Source organism: Heptranchias perlo, chromosome 32 (genome assembly GCF_035084215.1).
Source record: "Heptranchias perlo isolate sHepPer1 chromosome 32, sHepPer1.hap1, whole genome shotgun sequence".
NCBI classification, from domain to species: domain Eukaryota; kingdom Metazoa; phylum Chordata; class Chondrichthyes; order Hexanchiformes; family Hexanchidae; genus Heptranchias; species Heptranchias perlo.
This window is the reverse complement of record NC_090356.1, coordinates 11,897,165-11,922,076: the sequence shown is the minus strand read 5'-3', so window position 1 is coordinate 11,922,076 and position 24,912 is coordinate 11,897,165. Positions and strand designations below refer to the sequence as shown.

General features: G+C 41.0%; 1 protein-coding gene across 2 annotated transcripts in view; it reads right to left on the bottom strand.

The window, feature by feature from the left end:
* ube4b (ubiquitination factor E4B, UFD2 homolog (S. cerevisiae)) overlaps positions 1–12,096 on the bottom strand; it is a 77,804-nt gene extending 65,708 nt beyond the window's left edge. For both annotated transcript variants that reach the window (XM_067970368.1, XM_067970369.1), the window contains exon 1: positions 11,871–12,096. In XM_067970368.1, the coding sequence (XP_067826469.1) occupies positions 11,871–11,894 (24 nt within the window). In that variant the 5' untranslated portion in view covers positions 11,895–12,096. The remainder of the gene's footprint in view (positions 1–11,870) is intronic.
* Between the last annotated feature and the right edge of the window lie 12,816 nt (positions 12,097–24,912).

Sequence of the window (24,912 nt, the reverse complement as noted above, 5' to 3'; positions counted from 1 at the left end):
TTATGAGCATGGCGAACTGTGAGAAAGAATACAGGAGAATATAAACAGATTAGTGAAGATGGCACGTTAAATTTGTACAAAATATTGCTTGCGCCACAGATGGAGTACTGCATGCAATTCTGCAAACCTCATTATGGGAAGAATATTACAACCATGGAAAGTGCAATGCAAAGATTTACGAGAATATCAGGAATGAGGCATTAAAAACGCTCAAAACATTAGATTATTTTTCACTGGAAAAAATGATCAGGAGGCGATCTAAGGTGGCTTTCAAAATGAAAGGGTAAAAAGAGCAAAAGATGGTTTCCACTGGCTGGCAAATCAGTAAGAATTATCACTGGAAAAACAAAGGGAAAGATAGAAGAATTTTTGTCAGAGAATTTTTGTCATGCAGAGTCACTAGAACATGGCGTGGAATGCTTTATCACAAGTGGCCAGTGGCCATTGAGTCAGAGACTGTAACATAATTTAAAATAAAATTAGATACGAATTTGAAAAGGGAAAAGGGATTAGAGTAGATAACTCCAGTTAATGAGCTAGCACCACCGCAGGCACAATGGGTTGAGTGGCCTTCTGTAATTTCTATGATCCGATAAATGAGCATGCACACTAAATGGTATATAAAAACAAAATGTATATCATATACAACATATTTAAGAATATCTTTACCACTACATCTTTTAGTATTTTTTTAAAAAAAAGACAAGGGCCCAAGAATAGGGATCAAAATATAACTAAAGTCATGAAAAACAGTATTAAACACTAATGGTGAGATTTCAGCAAACATGTCAATCCTTTCCTAAATACTCATTGTTCCTGACTGAAAGTAGCCGAGTGTGGTAAAATGGTATACAGATGTTAATGACAGAATTCTTTGTTTCCTGACAGTTTTAACATCCAGCTAAGTCAGTCACCAAAGTCACACGCTCTCAATATTTCATACAAACACATTCATATTTTAGATCTGATTTCGGTTAGCTTATTCCCAGTTCAGGGAATCTCTAGCTCAGGAATGCTGCTCTCCCATTGTGGAGAGAGGGGCCAATTGAAATCCTAGTCTTAATCGTTAGTGAAACACCTCACTGAGAGGAATCCAGCACTATCTTTTCGACATGATGGTAGATGGCGGTGGTAACCTTAGTGAAGCCGTTTCAGAAGCATGGGAGTTATAAAAAGCAAGATGACTGAATTCCCTCATACACGGTCAAAAGCATCACACCTTTTTAAGTGAACTATCAAATTTGAAGCGTAGGTTCTGGAATTGGTTGCCAATAAGAAACCCTACTTGTTTAACATTTCCTCCAGACTGACTCCACAAGTTTCAACACATATAAACCTGAGGAAGAGACATGCACGGAGCGCAGGCTAGTGGACCAGATACAATACTGTGCTCCGATGATATACTGCTATAAGCGACCAGCCCCACCTGCTAACTCCAAAGTCATTTTGGCCAAATTTCAGGTTATAAACTTAATTATGCCAAAACGGAAGGCATGTCCCTCACACAAGCTATTCTCACACAAGTACGTGAATCCTATCCTTTTGCATACAAAGATTCAGATATCTGGGCGTAACTGTAACCTTTTAACCCTGCACAAAAAGAATTGCTCCCTACTCACAGCAAGTATGTAGACCTTGGCAGAGTGGCACATGTGTACAGACTTTCTGGCCCTGCCCCAAATTCAGCCATTTTGGAAAGTAATCCACACTGCTCATAGACCATAATCAGCATTGATGCCTACTCCTGTCTGCTAGGCCTGATCCCAGGGGTGTGAGACACACATGAGATGTACAGGCTAGCATAAATCCCAACAAAAAAAAAAATTCTCTCAGTGATGTAAAGCACCTCCTCTCTCAAACAAATTAATTAAGCGTCCGTGGGACACATGTCTTTTGGCCTCCACCTAGAACTAGAAAAATATCAAGCTGTCTGGGTTCCTTTCCAGGAGGCCTAACAAGTCCCCCACGCACAAACCCCACAACACAGTCCTGCAGAGGGAGGGACAGGTTGATACCGAGAACACATTACCATTGGTTCCTACCTGTACAGCAATAACCCAACCCTAAAACACCTGTAGAAAAAGTGGGACAGCCCTTGTGCGCGACTGTCTGGCTGTGCCACTCCATTCGTGTCAGACTCAGTCCTGAAGGGTGTTAAACCGCTGTACAAATATGCGTAACAATGCAGTCAATATGCCAGTGCATGTGCAAGTGCAAAGTGAAGGATATATGACACGACTGTATCAATGTGAAAATCAGTGTATAATTTTTCTCTGGTTTAAAAAAAAATTAAAATGTTTAAATGACTTCAGTGTTTGACAATTTTCCAGTTTCAGTTGCAATCTGCTGGTTGTTATAATTGGCTTCTTCAAATAAAATGGATAATAAATTGGAGGATTTTAGGGGTTGGTTACTGGACAGTTGTACAAATTTCAAACATTTTATTTACAACTCCTTGATTATAAAACAGAGTTAGATCAATCTTTGGAAACAATGGCCTCGACTTTAATGAGGGAGGGGGTGGGAAGGGGGCACACGAACCCAGTAGTGGCAGTGCAACACGACCAGTTGGGAACGTGGAGGCCCTGCCGATCTTAACGGTGGGGCCTCACCCGTGGGAATGGTCCCCAGCGCGAAAGGGGAGGGCTGAGGATTCCCTTGCGGTGCACAATCAGGGAGAGGGGGCTAGGGCTGCGGATTCCCTCACGATGGAGGGAAGCTGGAGCTGGGGAGGCCCAAGGACTCCTTCAGGGACCTGGGGGAGCTCTCCTGCTCCTCCTATCCTACAAGGAGTTAAAAGAAGGACATTTTTGAAACTTACCATGTCCTCTTCTGGCCAGTCGTCTCCTCCCGCCGTGGTACGGTGCGGGATTCCCCCTGGCCTGCCGTTAATATTACGTCGTGGCACCGCTGACATCATCGGGCCACAATTTTTGAATCTTAAAGTAGGCCCCTGCCTGCTTTTAGTGTGAACCTTGTCGTTGGCCTGAATCTTTGCCATAACAGCAGCCGGGAACACTGAGGGTTGGAGACGGGATTTCGATTTAAGATTTTAACCCCTCGCCCGACCCTGCCTATCTGGCCAATACATTTTGATCGAAGAGGGATTTTGAAAAATCCATGTTGCCCGTCATGGATTTCTCAATTAAGTCTGTTGGTAACAATAAGCAAAATGAAATCGCAGAGGAATGAAATCCCACAGGAATCCCTTGCACAGTATAGTCTCACAGCTGTTGTCAACTCATTTGCTCCTTGTCTGACATTTGCAATAATCACAAAGCTTAAAAGCAGCCTCTTGAAGATGCACTGATCACAATTACAATACAAGATTAAAATCTAAAATGCTGTGGGGGGGGGGGAAGAAGAGAAAGAGGAACGGCGATTGGCTCACATAATTCTTCAGCAGAGAGGCAAGGCAATAGCTGGCAAATGAATTTATAAAAAGGAACAATTTTCTATTTTTAGACATTAGTATTCAAGATTCAGTTTGAATGGAAGCTAAATTTAACAAACTAACAAAATAAGAGAGAGATTACCAAAGCTGTTGCTGGGCCAAACAATTAATTCTCAGGCTTTCAGTAACAGACCCCCAGTAATCTGTAATCAGTGAATCAAAGCTTAAATGCAATCAGTTATACAATACTATGTGTTATAAAATCCAAACAGATTATGGGAGATACCAAGAATTACAAGTGCCCGGTGCAATACATAAAACGGCTGTACAAGACAAGCAAGTAAATCCAAATTAAAAATGAAAAAAAATCTGTAGATCCCAAACCTAAAATCACTGCTAGAAGAATACCAATACAATAGACGACTGTCATTGCATTGCAAAATCCAAGCGCATTTATTTAGAACATTCATTTGGAATTTCAATTTCCCTTTTATCCTGCTGCAACTAAAACATTTTTAAAAATGTAGTCATGCGTTATTTTGTCATTTTAAAATGTGCCCACAAACTTCACCAGGGAGGTCAACCAGCACACAAGGGTTAGCTAAGATTCTGAGGATATGAACTGAAAGTAAAATCATCCGTCCAGCCAGGTTCCAATCCTCTTGTGCTCTTTTGCATCACTTTTCTTTAGCACTCACTTCTAACCAGTTCCAAGTGTTGAAATCTCTTTAGATCTTGAGTGATTAGCATTTGTTGAATAAACCCAATCCCACTTCCTTCTGTGTTTTCCCCTGGAGAAAAACTCTTCCTCAAGTCACTTACAACAGCATTTTCAAATTCCCAACTGTCTAGCCTTTGGCCCTCCATTCACTATGACATTTCTGTAGCTACCGATCTGCTCGATCACACCTTCACCTCCACCTTTGATGCCCTTGTCCCCATTAAAACCATTACTTACTCTCACCCTGGTCGCTCCCCCTGGTACGGTCCTCATCTCCGCTCCCTTAAGTCCAAGGAATGCAGACTTGAATGTTTATGGCGGACAACTGGTTTAGCCATTCATCGCCAGATCTGGCTGGACCACATAAAACACTATCGGGTCCTGCTCTCCTCTGCCAAAACTGCTCACTATTCCAGGATCATCGTGGAATGCAAAGATAACCCCAGCTTCTCCTTTCCACTACAAACAGTCTTCTTAAACCCCTCACCTGCCTCCTCCACCTGCACTTCCAACAAGTGCAAGAAGCTCATGGACTACTGTGTCACTAAGATTGACGTTTCCCTCCCTTCCCCTAACCTACCAAGCCAAACTCCCCCTACAGTTCCCTTCTGCCCTGAACTTGCATGTTTCTCTCCTATCGCCCCTCATGTCCCCTCCGAGCTCATCTTGACCACGAGACTCACCACCTCCTCCCTTGACCCTATTCCCACTAAACCGCTGACCACCCAAAATTCCCTTTCTGATCCCCATGTTAGCTGATATTGTTAACGGTTCCCTCTCCTTATGTACTGTTCCCCTCCCCTTCAAATCTGTGGTCATCAACCCCCTCCTCAAAAAACCCATCCTTCACCCCTCTGTCCTTGCAAACTACCGCCCCATCTCCAACCTCCCTTTCCTCTCCAAAGTACTTGAAAGTGTTGTCGCCTCCCAAATCCATGCCCATCTTTCCCGCAACTCCATGTATGAATCCCTCCAATAAAGTTTCTGCACCTGCCATAGTACTGAAACAGTCCTTAGTAAAGTCACAAATGACATCCTATGTGATTGAGACCGTGGTAAACTATCCCTCCTCATCCTTCTCAACCTGTCAGCAGCCTTTGACATGGTTGACCACACCATCCTCCTCCAATGCCTCTCCTCCGTCGTCCAGCAGGTGGGACGTAGTTGCCTGGTTCCATTCTTATCTATCCAGTCGTAGCCAGAGAATCACCTGCAATGGCTTCTCTTCCTGCTCCCGCATCGTTACTTCTGGAGTCGCCCAAGGATCTATCCTTGGCCCCCTCTTATCTCTGCATCTCCCAATCCACACCATCCTTTTCAATTAGAAGTGAAGAACCATCAGCCCACAACCACCATTAATGCCAGCCCTCAGTCATTCTACTAATAGACAAGTTTGTGCAGTGTAACAAGAGATCCTTCCTCTATGCACTTTTCCCTCTTCCAAACCTCCAGTCATGGCTGACAAACCACACCTACAGAATGGGTAACTGCCCATCTAAAAGACAAACAGCAATTTGGTTACTGCAGCTAGCTGAAGGTAGAATTGCCAGTAGTCTGGTCACTGACAGCTCCATTCAATACTGAAGATGAGGAGCAAAAATTACTACTGAGAAAAACTGACATATTGCTCATCAACTTCCCCCCCCCCCCCCCCCACTTTTCCCCTGGAATGATTCCATAGGTGCTGGTCATCCTTTCGAATGACCTCCTTCTGTGCCATAAATTTTTCTATGTTTCTATGAAGCTCACTCGGGTGAACCTTGACTGAGTATTAGTTGCAGGGGGCTTCACAACCAAGCCTAATTCTATCCTCACCCAAATGCCACACACATGCAGTTCTATCATGGGTCAATGGACAGCAATCAGAAACTGGAACCCAGAATGATTTCTCCTTCCTAAATGAGATGAATTGTACACCCAACCACCAGTCAACCAAGATCAGCTAAGTTAGCACAGATTGGTAATCAAACCTGTGACCTTGCTGGTCTACTCACTGAATGAACTCACTGAGCCTTTGGGAGAAGCCAACTACTTTCTTAGGTCCCTTATATGCAGACGTTCAAATGCAGATTTAAAATCACGTACTCAACTGGAGTTACTAGAAGGATACATTAGACCATGGGAAGTGTGCAGTATCTGTCCTGATCACAGCTGCCTCAAGTTACACCTGTTATACCATCCAATATAAAAGTCTCCTGGGATAAAGCCACAGTCTCAACATCAGCTGAGAATGAGATCTGAACTTGGATCTCAGTGTTCTAGGTACCAGCCCACCGGTTGCGATTTTTTTTGGAGGCAGGGGGGGGCGAAATAGTATGCAATAACTTAGAATCTAATGGATTTTAGGTCTATACGGCTCAGAACTGCCTCAAATGGTGTATTTCCCCATTCAAATATCAGAAGCCCATTCCAACATACTTTTTATTATATTGAATGTAAGTTTTTCCATGACTCAGTTCTTTTAAAGTAATATACAGTCAGCCCTTTTATCGGTCACTGTATTTTTGTGTTTATTTCTCTCGTTCTGTTTCACAAAAAAGTTAAGCATACAGTTTTTTTAAAAACGTACTTTTTTTTTTGAAAACTTCAATCAAAAAACAAAAGCAGCTCTCCAATAGCTCAGTTGATATGTGCAATGCCCATTGTGGTACTGATCTACAAAGACCAAAGTCCCTCTCTGTACTGAGCTAGTTGATCTTAGAATTGCAATAGGGGCACTGTAATTGGTCTCCGTGAGAGTAAAAAACAAAGTCAGACAGGGTTCCTGCACCTGATTGCTATCCTGATGGAAAGTACACACGTGTAGACATCAGGTGAGAACAGGATTGGGTTCGTTTCAAAAACTCCGAAACTCTCCATCTAGATGCACACATAATGGGCGAGATGCTGGCAAGCGATCAGCACCTGAAATACCATATCCACAAACGCCTTTAGGACAAGAGTTTGGGACACTTTTTACTAAGTTAAAAGCACTATGTATGTAATAAATGTAAGTTGTTATTGTTGTTGTATGGCTCAGCTGATTAAGCCAGTAAGAAGCTAAAGGCATCAAGGAGCTATAAATCAGGCCCTGAAACCAGAAACCACTGAACTGAGGCCAGGAAAAATGACTGTGCTGTTCTACATGGATGAAGCTGATCATTACTTTACCATTTATCAGAGGTAGACAGAAAACAACATTACTGTCCCTTGGACATACACCAAATCCAATTTGCTCTCCTTTTCTCAGCATTCCTTGTTTGACTTTCGCTCACTCCATGTTTGAATCTTTCCAATCAGATTTCCGCCCCGCTACAGCACTGAAACAGCCCTGATCAAAGTCAGAAATGACATCCTCTGTGCCCGTGACCATGGTGCATTTCCCCTCTCGTCTTCCCAATAGGGTTTAACATGGTCGACACACCATCTTCCTCCAAAGCTTCTCCCCCATTGTCCAGCTCAGTGGGACTCCTCTCGCCTTGTTACGCTCTTTCCTATCTGATCATAGCCAGTGAGTCTCCAGCAAAGAGCATCTCTTCCCACTGCCACACCTTAACCTTAACCTCAAGGATCTATCTGTTGCTCCTCCTCTTCCTTATCTACATGCTGCCCCTTGGTGACATCATCCAACAACATGGGATCAGGTTGCAAATATATGCTGATGAACATAGCTCTACCTCCCTACTACTTCTCTCAAACCTATGTGCTGTCAGACTGCTTGTCCAACATCCAGTCTTGAATGAGCCACAATATCCTGCAGATAAACCAAAGCCTTTGTTTTCAGCCCCCTCCATAAACTCCGTACCCTTCCACCTGCATAATTTGTCCACTTCCACTCTTGCCTCAGCCAATCTACTGCAGGAATCTGGTCGATGTTAGAGGCTGAAACTCTCATCCATGCCTTTGCCAGACACGACCAACCCAATGGTCTCCTGGCTGGCATCCCATCCTCCACACTCTGTAAAATTAAGCTTATGCAAAACTCTGCTGCACATATCCTATCCTGAACAAGTTCCACTCACCCAGCACTCATGTCCTTGCTGACCTATATTGGCTTCCAGTCCTCCAACGCTTCAAATTTACAATTCTCATCCTTGTGTTTAAATCCCTTCATGGCCTCACCACCACTGTAACTTCCTCCAGCTCTAAAGAGCTCTGGCCTCTTGTGCATCCCTCCCTCCCTCCCTCCCTTCATCCCAACATTGGCGGCTGACACCTAGGCCCCAGGTTCCAGAATTCCCTCCCTAAATTGCACTGCCTCTCCACTTTCCCCTCCTCCTTTAAGGCTGTCCTTAAAACCCACCTCTTTGACCAATCTTTTATTCATCCCTCCTAGTATCTCCTTCTTAGGCTCGGTGTCAATTTTTATCTCATTACACCTCCATGCTTTGGGACATTTTTCTATTTTAAAGGCGCTATTTAAAGGCAAAATCTTGTTATTGTATAAATTTTTCTTTTCTATATATTTTAGTACATGTACTGCGTTCTCTTATTTTACCTTCAATTCTCTCCATGTACACATTACTGCGGAAGCATTCTGGACGGCAGAAGTGCACATTTTATAAATTGTGAAAAAGACAAGGTTACGGAAAATATATAAATTAGATTCTCCTAGCCGTGTGTATATTTCTTGTGTACCTGCAATTTTACTAATTACAGAGGTCAGGCTTAGGTTGCTATTTTAAACTATTCCTTCTGAAAAACATTGAATACTGGTAATTCAATGCATGTCGCTGGCTAAAATAATCTTAAGCTCAATGCTATATAATAACCAATTTTGCATCCTGTGCAGTGTGATTGGCAATTTAACTGATAAGATCTCATTTCACCCAAATACTCAATTGACTAAATACGAACCATTCAAAAGTAGTTCAATTCAGTCAGTAACTACCAATGTAGAACAAATATGCAGGAGAAATCTGAGCAAGTTATTTTTTTTCCAAAGTTACTAGTCACTAAAATAGTAAGTACAAGAAAACCAGCCAAATTGCTCAAAAAAATGCTTCAGAAGTTTCCGTTTTCCATTTTTCTTCTTCACTGAGGCAAGTGTAAATAACTAGAACACTTACAACAGTAAAAATAAAAATTACTAAACTTACCCGTAAGTTTGGTAAATTAATGTTAGAACTGCCTGCAAGAAGTTACACTCAAATAGGTCTGCCCGTCTGTCTGAAATCTGGGTCTTCAGCTGGAAAATTCACTGGGCATGGGTGTTAAATTTCCAACTGTTGTGGGCAAATTCGAAAAGTCTTACATGCATGATGGAAGTTGTTTTCACCCTAGTCTGTGGAACAACATATCCATAATACAACAAGCCATCCCATGTCATATGACAACCACATAGAAAGGACTGGAAAGTTCAAGCTCCTGCAGAGAAATTGTTTGCACAAAAGTGAATGAATAAAGCAGACGTGATGGGAGTTGCACTTTTCACTCTGTTCCTCTGGAACTATAATACCAGGAATACACTGTGACCCAGGCAGAAAAATTACAAATAATTAAGGTACAAGTAGCTGGAAAAAAAGCTTCAATTTTTTTTCTCTTTTAAACAATTTAAGCTATCAAAATTTCTGAAGTAATGGTACTGCTTGGAATGAAAATCGCAGCCACAATCAGGTCAACCATCCAAGCCTTGCGAAAGACAACTTGCAGCTCAATGGAGACTGAACAGTGGGCAAAGCTTCCCTTAGCAATGCTATGCCAACAACAGCTTCAGCAATTTATAAAATTGTCTGAACAGTAAAAAAATTTTTTATAAAATGTACATTAGTATCTAGCAACTATACAAAGAAGCCAGTGGAAAAAGTTTGTACAGGAAGTTTAGCACTCTGTTCCTCAGAACCCAACTAGAGACAAAAGAAAATCAGGCCATTGTAACACCATTTAGGTAATGTAAAACCTGGAGGGGGGAGGTGGGGAGAATGGAGTAGGCAAAACAGAAAAAGGAAGAAAAAGTACTTGGATCTTAAACAAATACTGCAAATACACAAAGTTTACATCAAATAAATAGTTTAGTGTAAATAACTGGAAACAAAAGGGGTTTTGGGTTAGGAAATACAAAGTTACTTGCATCTTTAGTATGATTTGTAAGATGGTAAGTAAATAGTATTACCATTATATCTGAGGTCTGTATCAATAAGGTATGCAATAATTTCACCAAGAGTCAGTATGATATTTTCTCAGTAAATTTGTTGTATTACAGTGGTGAGTGAAGCTTAAGAGAACTGAGATAACACTCAAAAATGATGTTGTACCAGCACAGTGAGTTTTCCAGTTCAAGTATAACTAATTACAATTTTACAGATGACTTTAGGAACAAGAATTTGACATGGATGAATGGGACAATAGAACTGTTGGTAATGTATGTATACAAGACACCAAAACTACTGAAATTTAACCTACTCCCCTTAGTGAGAACATCATATCTTTGAAATCAGTCACTGTCATTCTAACAGAAGGTGATTACATTCAGACAGACAGTAGCATTCACAGTTAATGCTATAAAGAGAGCAGGGAGTCAGAGAGAAAGGTTAGAGGTGAAAGGAGGAAGGCCACAGCATCCTGTACAGGTATAGGATGGAATGCTGTAATAATTCAAAAATTAGTTGATCAACATCATGCAAGTTTTTCCTCACTGATGATAACATTACACTGGTCCTACTACATCAACATCTTCTGCAACTGTTAGCTTGAAATAATAGCTTTCTCCTCCTCCAGTTCAATTTTATATATAATCAGTCAGAGATCTCAGAACTGCAAGTGAAGATTCACCACAGGTTAGAATCAAATATTGTGAGATGGATGAAAGTTGTCTATTTCAAAAAGAATGTTGGGTCCTTTAAATACAAACAGTTACTAAAACAATCATTGTCAAACCAGTTTGGTTAAAACTGCATACATTATCAAGCACAAGTACATAACAATACAAGTACTATTTGTGGTCAAATATGGCAATTGCTACATGCCGTTATGGCCACAAATTAATACTTTCATTTTCCTCAGACAATGCAAAATTAAAAATCCAAGTTATCAGTGTGCCAGGTTACATTTGCAAAATAAAGCCAATTTAATATAACTGAATGATGTGCTACAAACTTTTTTAAATTATCCAATAATATGTACTAGTCACTTATGATATATAATTATCTTCATGAGAATATTAGGTGTTTTGCTTATCAAATTCAGATGATCACTTGTATCTATATGCACATATAACCCATTCCTAATTGATAGAGGCCTTTCCTGCTCTTTTCTCCTATCCCCCCCCTAAAAAAGAATGAAGAGGCCTACAGCTTCAGGCTAAAAGGCAAAAGTACAGTGAGTTAAAAAAAACTGCAAGAAATTAATAAATTGGTTTGGAGAGTGCACATAATGCAGGTTTTGGGACGTGGGCATCTTAGAATTGTATTTTTCTAAAACTACACAGATAGAACAGAGAAACAGAAATCAGTTATTTACATTCAAAAAACGTATTTTATCCACTTTGAATCAGCACTTATTGTGCAGTTTCCCTTTTTATAAGCAAGATATACGAATTACTTAAAAGAAATCTGCAAAGCAAAATTGAAAAAAGATATTTAGAAACCTTTAAATCACAAAATAGGCAAGAATGGCCTACAGATGTTGACTGATACTGGTGGCCTCAACAACAAAAGGCCAGGCAATGAGTTCAGTTTTTTAATACTTCAATCAAATAAAAAGTACGTTTCTTTTAAAAAAATTCAACACGATAAACAGATGAGAAACAGGACATTACCGAAAAAGAGCTCTCCTCACCTCATCTGCACTAAGTTCTTCCATTCTTTCAGTATATTTTTCCTTTTTTAAAAATCTTACTTTTTCAGCAAAAGTGCATAGTTTGCCTCAAACTCTCTGAGTGAACATAGATAAACGTTGCTTTTCGTCGGGGGAAAAGAAAATGCCCTCCTTTCTTCAGCCTCTTCTTTTTCCTGTTAAAAAAAATCTCCCTTTGACACAAAGTCTCTTATTCATCAAAACAACACCGGCGCCATTTTGAATCGATCAGGTGACGCGGCGCAGACTCGACAGCAACAACCAATCGCCGGCCGCGCGCTCGCGACACGCGAACCAATCAGATCGCGGCGGGGGATTGGCGGGGGGCGGGGTGGGGGGGGTCCGGCACGGGAACCAATCACAAGTGTCGAGAAAAACGGCGCTCGGATTGGTTGAGAACTGTGCTAAAACCGGGAGCGAGTGGTGAGTTTGCCGGAGTCCCGGAGTCGGGACGGAGCTGGGAGGGTTGGGGTGCTGCGCTGGGCGGAGCTTGCAGCCTCTTTAATCCTCTCCGTTATAAGCGGGTGCAGAGGCTGCGTTCTTGGTTGGCAACATCCATGGGGTGACGGGGCATAACGACACACCTTCCAAATCGCCCTTATTTCTAAAACTATTCCCTTCACAGGTGAAGGTTTAATGACACCTTTCCCCTCCCCCCTCCCCCTAAAGTTGCTGGGGCAAATTGCAGCTCCCCAAAACCCCTAGCAAATTTAGCGACACCCCCTATGCATTTTGCACTACGTCTTAACCCCCAAAATTCTGTGCAAGGTCACAACCTCGAATCATAGAACATTTACGGCAGAGAAGGAGGCCATTCAGCCCATCGTCTCCGCGCCGGCTGAGAAACGAGCCATCCAGCCTAATCCCACTTTCCCGCATTCGGTCCGTAGCTCTTCAGGTGCTGAAGCAGTAACTCTGTTTCTTTCTTTCCACAGATGCTGCCTGACCTGCTGAGTGTTTTCCAGCACTTTCTGTTTTTGCCCCAACATTTTCCTCGGGTTACAAAATCTGCACTAGCGTCCCTAAAAGGGAGAGTAGTAGAGAACAGGTGGGGCAGCCTGCACATTTCTCTGGGTGTGACAGAATCTCCTCATTGATCTTTGTTCCTAACATTTTCGGCTGTGTAAAATTATGTCATCTTCATTTCATGTGTATATTTACTTAACAAACATCTACCATCACTAGTCAAGGAAGTAATGCACCAGTGATGACCAAAAAAGACTCCCACACTTTGCTTTTTGTCTTACCATTTTACTAACAAATACACAAAAGGTTAAAGTTCACATGCATATGTTGTCTGTATATGAGTTTTATCAATGACTGTCTATTGCTCTACTTACTAATCAGAAATGCAATCTGGATTCCCAATTAGCCACGTGTGGCTAGTAACTGATGTATTGGACAGCACTGGAATAGAAAGAACTTGCATTTATATAGCACCTTTCACAACCTCAGGATGTCCCAAAGCACTTTACAGCCAATTAAGTACTTTTTTTGAAGTGTAGTTGCTGTCGTAATGTAGGAGTAATTAATGTTACTCCACGACAACAATTTGCATTTATATAATGCCTTTAATGTAGTAAAACGTCCCAAGGAGTGTTATCAAACAAAATTTGACACTGAACCGCATGAGATATTAGGACAGGTAACCAAAAGCTTGGTCAAAGAGGTAGGTTTTAAGGAGCATAGATGGTTTCAAACCTCGTTCTCCTTAGTTCAATCTGGGACTGCACCTTGGTTCAATTGTAGCTTTCATTCTGCTGCCTCATAAAAGTTCTGCCTATTGTACTAATCAGTTCAGTTCAAACCACAGAGATCATTTTGAAGCTGTACTGTGTCCTGGTAAGGCCACTTTTTAAAATTTGATAAGCTGTAGGGTTATCACATGCAAAGGATTCAAATGCATAAATTAATGGCAGCTGGTCTCTCAGCATTTTTGACATTTGTAAAGCCTGATTTGCTTTTATTCTGTAGTTCCAGAACATTATGAAGTGTTAAGTTGAATAATGAAATATTAACACAAGGCTGCTAACACCATATCCGAGGGGTGTACTTTCTGAACTGGGATTAGTAATCAGAACTGTGACTACCTGCATCAGATTGCACTTTAGGTCTTTTCTTCATTTTCATTACCCAAATCAAGTTCGAGTGAAAGACTTATTTAGAGATTGGAATCGCACTGCACATTACCAGAAATAGGTTAATTTAAATAGATTAATGCTGTTGTTAAAACATTGGACAATGGAATTTCATACAATCATGTAATGCATTCATTACTAATATCATACAGTGTGTTTTCAATCCATTTGCCTTTGCAGCAAAATTCTTGGAAAGACGTTTAGTAAACGGATAGCACCAGCCAACCCGTCAATACTTGCCCTGCCTGGAATGCAACTGTATCAGCTGGGTGTTGTCTTAAACCCATTAAGACTTCATTGGAAGAAAACACTTTCAAAATGAAACACGTAGACAGACTTCTATTTAGCCCAAGTAGCTGAATATTTCAAACCATTTAATGTCAGTGCAACTTAACTATTCAACTGAGCTTCAGTTGGTAGCACTCTTGCCTCTGAGTTAGAAAATTGTTGGTTCAAAGCCCATTCCAGGACTTGAGCTCATAATCTAGGCTGACACCTCAGTGCAGTACTGAGGGAATGCTGTGTTGCTGAGGCTGCCTGCCTGTCAGATGGGATCTTAACCCAAAGCCGAACTCATCTACTTGTTCTGGTGGTTTAAGTTGACGTTAAAGATCTCATGAAGGGCAGGCAGTGGCCAGGCCAACATTCTTCCCTGAAATAACATAACCAAAGATTTACTCCTGAATTCTTCTGAATAGTTGGACCATGCGGTGCACAAAATAGCTGCTACATTCACCTACATAACAACAATGTCTGCACTTCAAAGTAATTAATGGTATGTGAAACAGTTTGAGATGCATCTGAAAAACATGACAGGGTGCAATATAAATGCAAGACTTTATTCTATTGATCAAGCAAGAATAAATAATAATTCAAATTCCCTGGAGCAGTCTGGATAATCTGAAACATTCTCATACAGCTTTTTGGAGCAGCTTTGATTTTAATTACACAGATTCCAAAGCAGCTGAGAATTGCTTTGCTCTCCAAGTAGAGTTGAAGAAAAATGATTTTACTAAACTAGTTAAGTTTATAAGTGTTCAGTAAAAGAAAAGCCTTTAACTTTACACATAGATCTAAATATGCACTTATTAAAGTCCAATTGGCTTTAAAAGCTGTTTACTACGCAAAATAAGCACAGTACAGACTGAAGACTACAATTCTACTGCTGCGTAAAGTGGGTTTGTATTGCGAGAGACACCAACGTCAAACATACTGTTTGCGATTCGATCATGATATTTATTTTGAGTAATTCCCCATTTTTTATTTATAATTTATTTTTGAAAAATATGCAAATATTTAACATATTGTGTGGAGAATGTGAAAAGTCAGGAGCTATAGCCTGGCATCTCAACCAAGGAGATAGTCCAGGATTTCCTTTGGCTTGAGTCAACCATTACACTGCTAAGTATATCTCCTGGTCCATTCCGCTCCCCACCCCTGTAGATGGTTGGAGATTCCTTCATACCAACTGAAAAGACCTTACAGAGTGATAAACTTTTCTGCTTGGTGGGGTGGGGGATAGAGGAAAAGCAGAGAATCTCTAAACTTTTCCTGTTGAGATAAATAAAATAGCACAACAGTTTAGTTAAACATACCATTTTTGCAGGTCTACTTTTAAAGCAGGGGAAACAGGAAATTGTGTTACTGAAAGGATTTACCTTATGACAGCTCAAACAAAGGAAAGAATTAATCGGATGCCTTCCTTACAGCCAATTACAGCAATTTGACTGCAAGCTACATGGAAGATGATTGCCAATATGAAATGTTTAGGATTCTAGTTTTACTTTAATAGGGACCAGGATTAAAATGTAACTTTTAGAAATCAGAGTCAAACTCAAATTGCCAACGTGCTTCAAAGAGCAGACACAACTAGATGACAGCCACTTTGTTTCAGTAACCTTCTCGCTCCCCAATAGCTACACATTGCCAATGGCCACAACCAACACAAATAAACCATTAGAATGGGAATTTCCCACACTCAACCATCAGGCAGGAGGATTCTGTAAAGGAAAAAATAAACCTCTTTAGATTTGCGGGCTGAATAAAGATTCAAACTATTTCTACTTAAATCTAGGTTAGATGGACATCAAGCACTGTTTTCCTTCAACTAGTCCATCATACTTGGATGTTTAATGAAGGATTCCTCAATTTAAAAATTGGAGGTCTGTTTAACTGGAATAAAACATGCGAGTTATACTGTACTGCAGCTCCATAGGCAAATCATTGTGGAAATCCACATTCATTTGAAGTTGAGGCTAAATTTAAATCTAGTTAAATGACACATTTACTGAAGCTCACTTAGATTCAACAGATTTGCCCAATCCACATCTGTATAACTTTCCTGAATTCCTAAGCCACTCACCTGGACAACCATTTTGCTCACTTGTGATCATCATTTACGTAGGACATTTTCCCTTTAGCAAATTGTACTAGGTTACAAAAGGAATTGTTTGCATTTGCTTTTGACTTAAGCAGCTGCATACTTTTCTATGTTGCACAAATGAGCCAAATATTTCCCTGTTCAGTACCTCAACAGCTGAAGTGGAAGTACACGGTGACACATTAATGGCTTATATTGTGATAAATCAGGTTGATAATGACATACCTCGGCACATAATAAATGAAAAAAGCTCAACCCACACAATGCTAAAAATAGAATAAAACAAATTCTACTTGTACCAGTAGAGAGAACAAGTTGGAGCGCGTGTTGAGACATGTCATCACTTGGGGCTGTAACAATACTGGTAAGTTCCGTGAATATTCTTCTCAGGGTTTCACTCCTCAAGCATTGATGCGCTACAGTTTTACAAATTTGCAGCCTATGTATTATGCTGGATTTACTGTATTTGAAAAGTGGGATTCAGGGTGGAGAAAGTATCGGCTTTAGAGCAAAACGCTCTTTCCCTGTGCAAAGTCTGACTGTCTTTCTCCCCACACTAGATTGCAAAATAAGCATTTGATTCAGTAGGAGAAGTAGATCACCTCAAAATTTTGGCACTAGCTAGAGCCTTATTCACTCCTCCTCCTACAGGTAGGACAGTATTTAGGTTAGTTAGAAAGCCAGTAGAAGCACAAGGTGAGTTAACAGGAAAGTGGAAATGTTTTCTCAGTTGACAAGGAGAAAGAGATTCTCTAGGATTAGCTATATTGTTTTTCCTGGAAGAAAGAAGAATTCTTGAGTGGCACCAGAACGAATGGAAGAAAATATTACTGTGCTAATCCTTTATGGCCATCAAATTTTCACATACAGGTATCTCCTTTTGTACAATGAACTCCCACATAATATTTTTGTAATAGGTCCACAGACTGGAATATGGTTGTAACCACCTACCCAAAGAGTGTGCAATCACAATAGCAGGAATGTCAAGTCAATTTCATGCCCTGGACTAGATCCACACTAAATATCCGGGTATCTCAATTCCTCATCAATAAGAATGCAAAAAGATAAGCTGTTCTCCCAGTGAAGTGTTCTTATTGAATAACTTTAACCTAGTTACTGATGACTAAACTGTGCATCTTTTGATATCTTCACTGAACAAAGACAGCCCCATATCAATAGAAATCACACTTGGCATCTTTACACTTTCATGGCCTAGCAATCTTTTTATAAACTTGTTTGCAGACTTGATTTGCACAGTGGACTTCCTGGGAAGAAAGGAGAAAAATGGTGTAAGCTAATTGCCAAAATCAGTCCTGTCTATACTCACCCGCCTAGAATGTAGCAAATATTAATATCATTATAGCAGGTGCAGCCAGTACATTAAGTCCACAAAGCCTTTACAGTACTTTCTTTCCTTTTGAGTAAATCAACTTAATTGGTCCATTGGCTAACTGTTGACATTTCCTGAGCGATTTAACTCTTCAGTAAATTCCAGTGAATCTCTGCAAAAGCACTGATAATCTGAGTGTTCTTGTATTTATATTTTGGATTTTAGAATAGCTTCAAGCAGCATGAAATCAGGTCCACAAGATAAACATCTATAAACAAAGTAAAAATCAAAGATTGCCAACAGCTACATGGAAAATATCCCTCACAGAATGACAAGTTTAGTATTGATCTGAAGTTCCAATGGAGCAGTGTACTACCCTTCTGTCACAACCCAGCACAGGCACAGTGGGCCGAATGGCCTCCTGTGTTGTAACATATTGAAGCCCATGGAATAAAAGGGCAGTGGCAACATGGATACGAAATTAGCTGAGTGACAGGAAACAGAGAGTAGTGGTTAACGGTTGTTTTGCAGACTGGAGGAAGGTATATAGTGGTGTTCCCCAGGGGTCGGTGCTAGGACCACTCTTTTTGACTTGGATTTGGGTGTACAAGGCACAATTTCAAAATTTGCAGATGACACAAAACTTGGAAGTGTAGTAAACAGTGAGGAGGATAGTGATAGACTTCAAGAGGACATAGACAGGCTGGTGGAATGGGCGGACACGTGGCAGATGAAATTTAACACAGAGAAGTGCGAAGTGATACATTTTGGCAGGAAGAATGAGGAGAGGCAATATAAACTAAATGGTACAATTCTAAAGGGAGTGCAGGAACAGAGAGATCTGGGGGTATATGTGCACAAATTTTTGAAGATGGCAGGACAGGTTGAGAAAGCAGTTAAAAAAGCATAAGGGATCCTGGGCTTTATAAGTAGAGGCATAGAGTATAAAAGCAAGGAAGTTATGTTGAACCTTTATAAAACACTGGAGTATTGTGTCCAATTCTGGGCATCGCATTTTGGGAAGGATGTGAAGGCCTTAGAGAGGATGCAGAAAAGATTTACTAGAATGGTTCCAGGAATGAGGGATTTCAGGTATGTGGATAGACTGGAGAAGCTTGGGTTGTTCTCCTTGGAACAGAGAAGGTTAGGAGGAGATTTGATAGAGGTGTTCAAAATCATGAAGGGTTTAGATAAAGTAAATAAAGAGAAACTGTTCCCATTGGCGGAAGGGTCGAGACCCAGAGGACACAGAATTAAAGCGATTGACAAAAGAACCAAAGGCGATATGAGGAAAAACTTTACGGGGGAAGAACGGGGGAATGGGACTAACTGGATTGCTCTTACAAAGAGCCAGCACAGGCTCATTGGGCCGAATGGCCTCCTTCTATGCTGTAACCATTCTATGATTCTATGATACTTAGAAAATCCAAGAGGATCAAACTGGGTAAAATTTGGCAATTTTGAATGTGACCGTGAATATTGAGGTGTCTAACCTTGCAGCTTTATAGGAATGATGAAAACCATTTGCCTGCCAACAATAACAACAGTCTAATTAGGTTTTTAAGGCTATAGAACATGTTCCTACTAAAAACAATCACTAGCCAAATTTCACTATTCTGGGAGTGAATGAAATTGGGAGAAGACAAAAAGTGGGGATAAGAAAGTCTGCTCATAAACCTCCAGGTATCCAGCTCAAGGGCGACATTGACAGAAGTCTGGAAAGATTTAACCAGACTGGTTACTGTTACACTGAATTTTTTTTTTAAGTCAACAACCAAATGGCCTCCTAGTCCACAAACATTCACAAGGATCGATGGCTATAAAATGATTTCTGGTACTCAGTGTCCTTTAGAGCAGTGTTGTCCAATACATTAGCCATTAGGCACATGCTTCCTTTTACTTCAGTGACCAAAAGTGAATGCAGCATTCAAGTTGCAATCAGATAAGAGCACTTTACAGTTTCAACATAACAGCATCAGGCTTAAATTGGACTGATTTGGCGATATAGCTCAGCATTCTGTTTGCTGTATTAATCGTTGATTTGCAATGACTGGACATTGTTGGAGTTGAGTCTACTGCCACTCCCAGACCTTTTTCAGTTTCTCCCCAGCTAGTTCAATACCATTCATTAAATATGTCCCCCCAGTAAGTAGAGAATATGGTCTCTCTCTAACTATCTCTTGTCTTTGTGTTGCTGTTTGTCTCTGTCTCTCCTCTTCTACTTTTGTCTCTCTTTCTCTGTCTTTTTCTTCATTCCTTTCAGTTTGAGGGTGAAGGGTGGCATGACATGGTGTGGCGGGGAAAGGAGACGTTGATGGAAGCAGGCTACTTCTGGGGTGGAGGGTGCAAGAAAAATGTGGCCCTCAGTGGCTTCGTTCCTATCCCCATCTCAATCACGTAGTTCCCCCACTCCCATTGCCTACCCTTTCACATTCCCAATATCCCTTCCCCTTCCTACCACCCCTCACTACAATTACTACCCAACCTCTTCTCATTTGAACTACGTGGTCAACCCCTGTATCCTGCAAATAAATCCCATGGGATAGATAATATTTATCCCATGGCTTTAAAAGAGGAAGATCCTGCGTGACAAACCTCCTAGACTTGTTTGAGGAAGTGACAATTCAACACGATGTATCTAGCCTTCTAAAAGGCATTCAAGAAAGTTCCACATGAAAGACTACTAGGATTCAGGGTAAATCTTGGGAATGGATAAGAACCTAGCTGATGGGTAGAAAACAAGGGATGCTAGTTAGAGGAGTTATGTTGGGGTAAGGGGACGTTCTGAGTGGAGTGCTGCCACTCAAGTAAGTCTTCAGGAGGGGGGCCCAACAGGGATCATGATTGTGGTAGGGGGAGGGAAATTGAGGGCAGGGGAGGCCCAAGGTTTCCTTGTGGGGCCCAGAGGAGCACTCCTGCTCCTCTTGGCCCACAGGGAAACTTTAAAGACTTCTTAAAAACTTACCTTTTTGTGGCCTCTTCTGGCTTCTGGATCCACTTCCTGACAGCTTTGACCTAGCGTGGACGTCATCACTGCTCCCTGCTCAGGCCTCAGGTTAATATTGCAGTTAGACCCCAATGGCATCTTTGAAGCTCGATCTGCATATTTACAGAAGGACCTCTGGCTTCGGACGGGTGTTCTTGCCGCCTACAATTTAAAATTGCAATTGCCTAGTTTAGTATCCTCTGTGAATCTGACAAACTTACATTGAGTTTCTGAATCCAGGTCATTCATATAAATCAAAAACCACACTCAGTACATCTCCCCAGCCTGATATCACTCTACTAACTAGTACCCACTACTGACGAAATGTCTTCGACCTGAAACATTAACTCTGTTTCTTTCTCCACAGATGCTGCCTGACTTGCTGAGCTTCTCCAGCATTTTCTGTTTTTATTTTGGTACTCACTACTTCGCCTCTCTCAGCCAATCCGTTACCCACCTCCAAGTTTTACTTCTGTAAGCTTCTGGTAGCAGCCTTTCATGTGGAATTGTATCAAAGGCTTTCTGGAAGTGTAGGCTTTCCAATGTTCATTTGAGATGTCACTTCCTCAAAAAAGTGAAGGAAGTTTGACAGGCAGGAGCTGTCCCATTTGAAATCGTGTTGGCTGCCCCTTTAAGAAATGTCAGGAACAAGAACAGGTAGCGAGGTGAGAAGAACAATGCATTTGGGGCTTTTCCTATCAGTAGCATAGATGCTAGGCTTCAGTTATGAGAAGAGATTAGAGAAACTGGGGCTCTCGTCATTGGAACAAAGAAGATTTCGGGGAAATTTAACAGAGGCTTTAGGAGAAGTTTTGATAAACCAGAAGCAGAATTCATAGTAGCTTTAAAAAAAGAAGTGGATAAATATTTTAAAACTAAGAAAGTAGAAAGAAAAGAGCAGGGGAGTGGGAATAAGTGGAAAGCTCTCTTAGCGAGCCGGTATAGGCATGATGAGCTGAATGGCCTTCTGCTCCGTAAAATCCAATGATTCTATCACAAACCTTATCATCTCAGGTATGTAAGAATTGCCCTTCAAGTGTACAAACACTAAATCCATTGCCATTTCCATTAATAATTTCAGGGGCACGATAAACCACAAATTCATTCACCAGAAAGTCGGTTTCTGTGTCACTGCCACAGAAAATTGGTAGAGAACATTCAGCGCAGAAACATTCTCTACCACAGAGCAATATCCTAATCAGTGCTGGTGCTGCCACCAACTGACAGGCTAATTTTAGACTTCATGCATACAGCTGCTATTGTATAAACCTACTGGCATCCAACTGTACCCTTACAGTGCAGTTTAAAAGGCACATCAGAAACAAAATAACAGCTGAAACATCACATGAATAATAGGCATTCTTGAGCAAATTGAGCTTGGATTATAATTTAATGCTTGAATTCCCTCGGTAAACATTAGCTTCAAGTACCAGCAGAACAGGACTGGTTAATACTCGACTTCAAGAAACGTCATTTTAGCAGGAAGAAACTGCGGAAATTATATTGGTTCGATTATTTACCAATGTGCAAAATAACTGAGCATTTACAAAATTGAACACCTCAAGGACTTTTTTTTAATGAAAATTAATTTTTAAAAATGCAGCCGAGCTGAGTAGATTCCGTCATCTGATTTAAATGCGTTTGTCAAGTTATTTCCTCCAATGACATCTTTCTCCTCTCCCCACCTGCCTAAAGACACTGACTTTGCTGGGTATGGTTCCACAGACACCATCAGCCCCACCCATTCCCTTCACCGACTAGTCTTTCTTCAGTTGTTCAGGCCTAGAAAGTGAGTGTTAGCAGGTACTGGGGGCACTAGTGATCATGGACAGGAACCCTGGCTGATTGTTTTCCCCTCTCTAGCCCAGGGACACTGAGTCCATTTGCAGCATGCTAACTGGCTTCAAGCAGACTGTGGCTCAAGCGTGAAGGTCTCACAACTGGGCATTGTGACTGAGAGAGTGAACAAATTTTTGTTTTACTGGAGTAATATGCGTGCATGGAGCATCTGTATCGTCTTCCATTGTATTGTATAGTTCATGTATACCTTTTGCTGTATTGTAATTGTATATCTGTACTTGTATTTCCATATGGTTAGTCTTAGTATTTGGAATCATAGAATGATACAGCACAAAAGGAGGCCATTCGGCCCATTGTGCCTTTGCCGGCTCTTTGGTAGAGCTATCCAAATTGTCCCACTCCCCTACTCTTTCCCCACAGCCCTGCAAATTTTTCCCCTTCAAGTATTTATCCAATTCCCTTTTGAAAGTTACCATTGAATCTGCTTCCACCACCCTTTCAGGCAGTGCGTTCCAGATCATGACAATTCGATGCGTAAATTTTTTTTCCTCATGTCGCCTCTGGTTCTTTTGCCAATTACCTTAAATCTGTGTCCTCTGGTTACTGACCCTTCTGCCACTGGTTTCTCCTTGCTTAATCTATCAAAAGCATTCATGATTTTGAACACCTATCAAATCTCCTCTTAACTTTCTACGCTCTAAGGAGAACACTTGTTCATTCAACTGTGTCTGAAGTGAGCAAAGGCTGAAGTAACTTCATTAATTAACTAGGGTGTGATAGAGTAGTTTGGGGGCGTAGTATCTTTGCCGGAAGACAGGGTCTAAATAGGAGGCAATTAAAGTAAAGGAAATAAGGGTGTGATCCCGTGAGTAGTCAGGTGACTTGAAATTGGCACAAGAACGCAAGAATTGACCGGTGCAGAGAGAGGTAAATGGCTGGGCCTAGTCGAGCGGAGCAAGATTTCAAATGGACCATAGCTTGAGCAGAGCGTGAAAAACTCTCAACTGAGAGTTGTGACCGAGGGAGTTAGGAAAGGGGAGAAAACTAAAGAATAGTCAGGGTGACCATTTTTCTCACCATTAGTGACTATGGGGCAAATTGCAATAATTTACTTCCTAATATCCCGGTTCACAAGCTAAACACATGGAGATCAATGGTCAATTAGTTTCATTTATACAAAATCTAGTAGAAATTGACAAGTAGATTGTCAAAAATAAATGTTCAGGGTGGTGCCAAAATGCTGCAATACCTTATACAACCAGTGATGGGACTTTGATCCAATACCCGATTCCAGCAAGTGTTTTTTTTGGACTTTTCTTCTGAAAGCGTTGACTCTTGCTGGTGTACAGTCTATGGTAGGCCTGCCCTACCGCCTCCAGATAGCAACTTATTTAGTCACTGTCAGCGTTCAACCATGGGTGGCAGCATACATGAACCTGACTCTGTCCTCACCTGACATGCATACACCCTCTACTTTTCCAGCAGAGGTCACAGTGATCATGAGCAGGAGTCCTGGCTGATGTCTGTCTTTGTAACTGGGATCAGGAAGTCCATTTGGAATACTTCTCCAGTTGAGTTTAGCTAACTCAATGCCGATTAGGGATCAAGAGACAGCACTACATAAATTATAATAATTAATAAACCATAAGGTCACTTAATATTGCACCTCAAAGCCAATTTCTGCAGCAAGCACCACAAAGTTGAGTTGGGAAACATCCCAATAACTTTTAAATACTTTGTAAAATCAGTGCTGCATTGGAGGCTTCTGTCTGAAAAAAAAAGGCATATTGAACAGTTTTACAGCAGTTTACTGTGCTCAACTGAAGGAATGATCTGGAGATGCCGGTGATGGACTGGGGTTGACAATTGTAAACAATTTTACAACACCAAGTTATAGTCCAACAAATTTATTTTAAATTCCACAAGCTTTCGGAGGCTTCCTCCTTCGTCAGGTGAATGGAACTATGGGTTAACACTATGCTTTCACCTCTAGGTGACAGCATTGTTTCTAGATTAATTTTGCCTCATACAACTGGGAGTTTCAATAACTATGTTCATGAATAAAGCAGTTTGATTACTCCCCTATCCAAGTCCCTGGGTTGTTTTCTTGAATTCTAATCTTGTTCCAAATAAGCACTGATTTTCAAATTTTCTGGTTTGTTTTATGGTCTAAATTCTTCTTGCTTTTTAAATGCTAAAAATAGAACACTTGAAAACCCCCGAGCTTTTACATCGGTGTTAACAAACAGCTTTTAAAATCCTTATACACGGTACTGGAAAGAGAAAAATCTCCCCACACTTACTACCTGTGCCATTAAACAAGACAAGTGGGAGAGTGTTGAGAACATGAAATATGTCAGGACTGTAATATCGATATATTGCTAGACCTT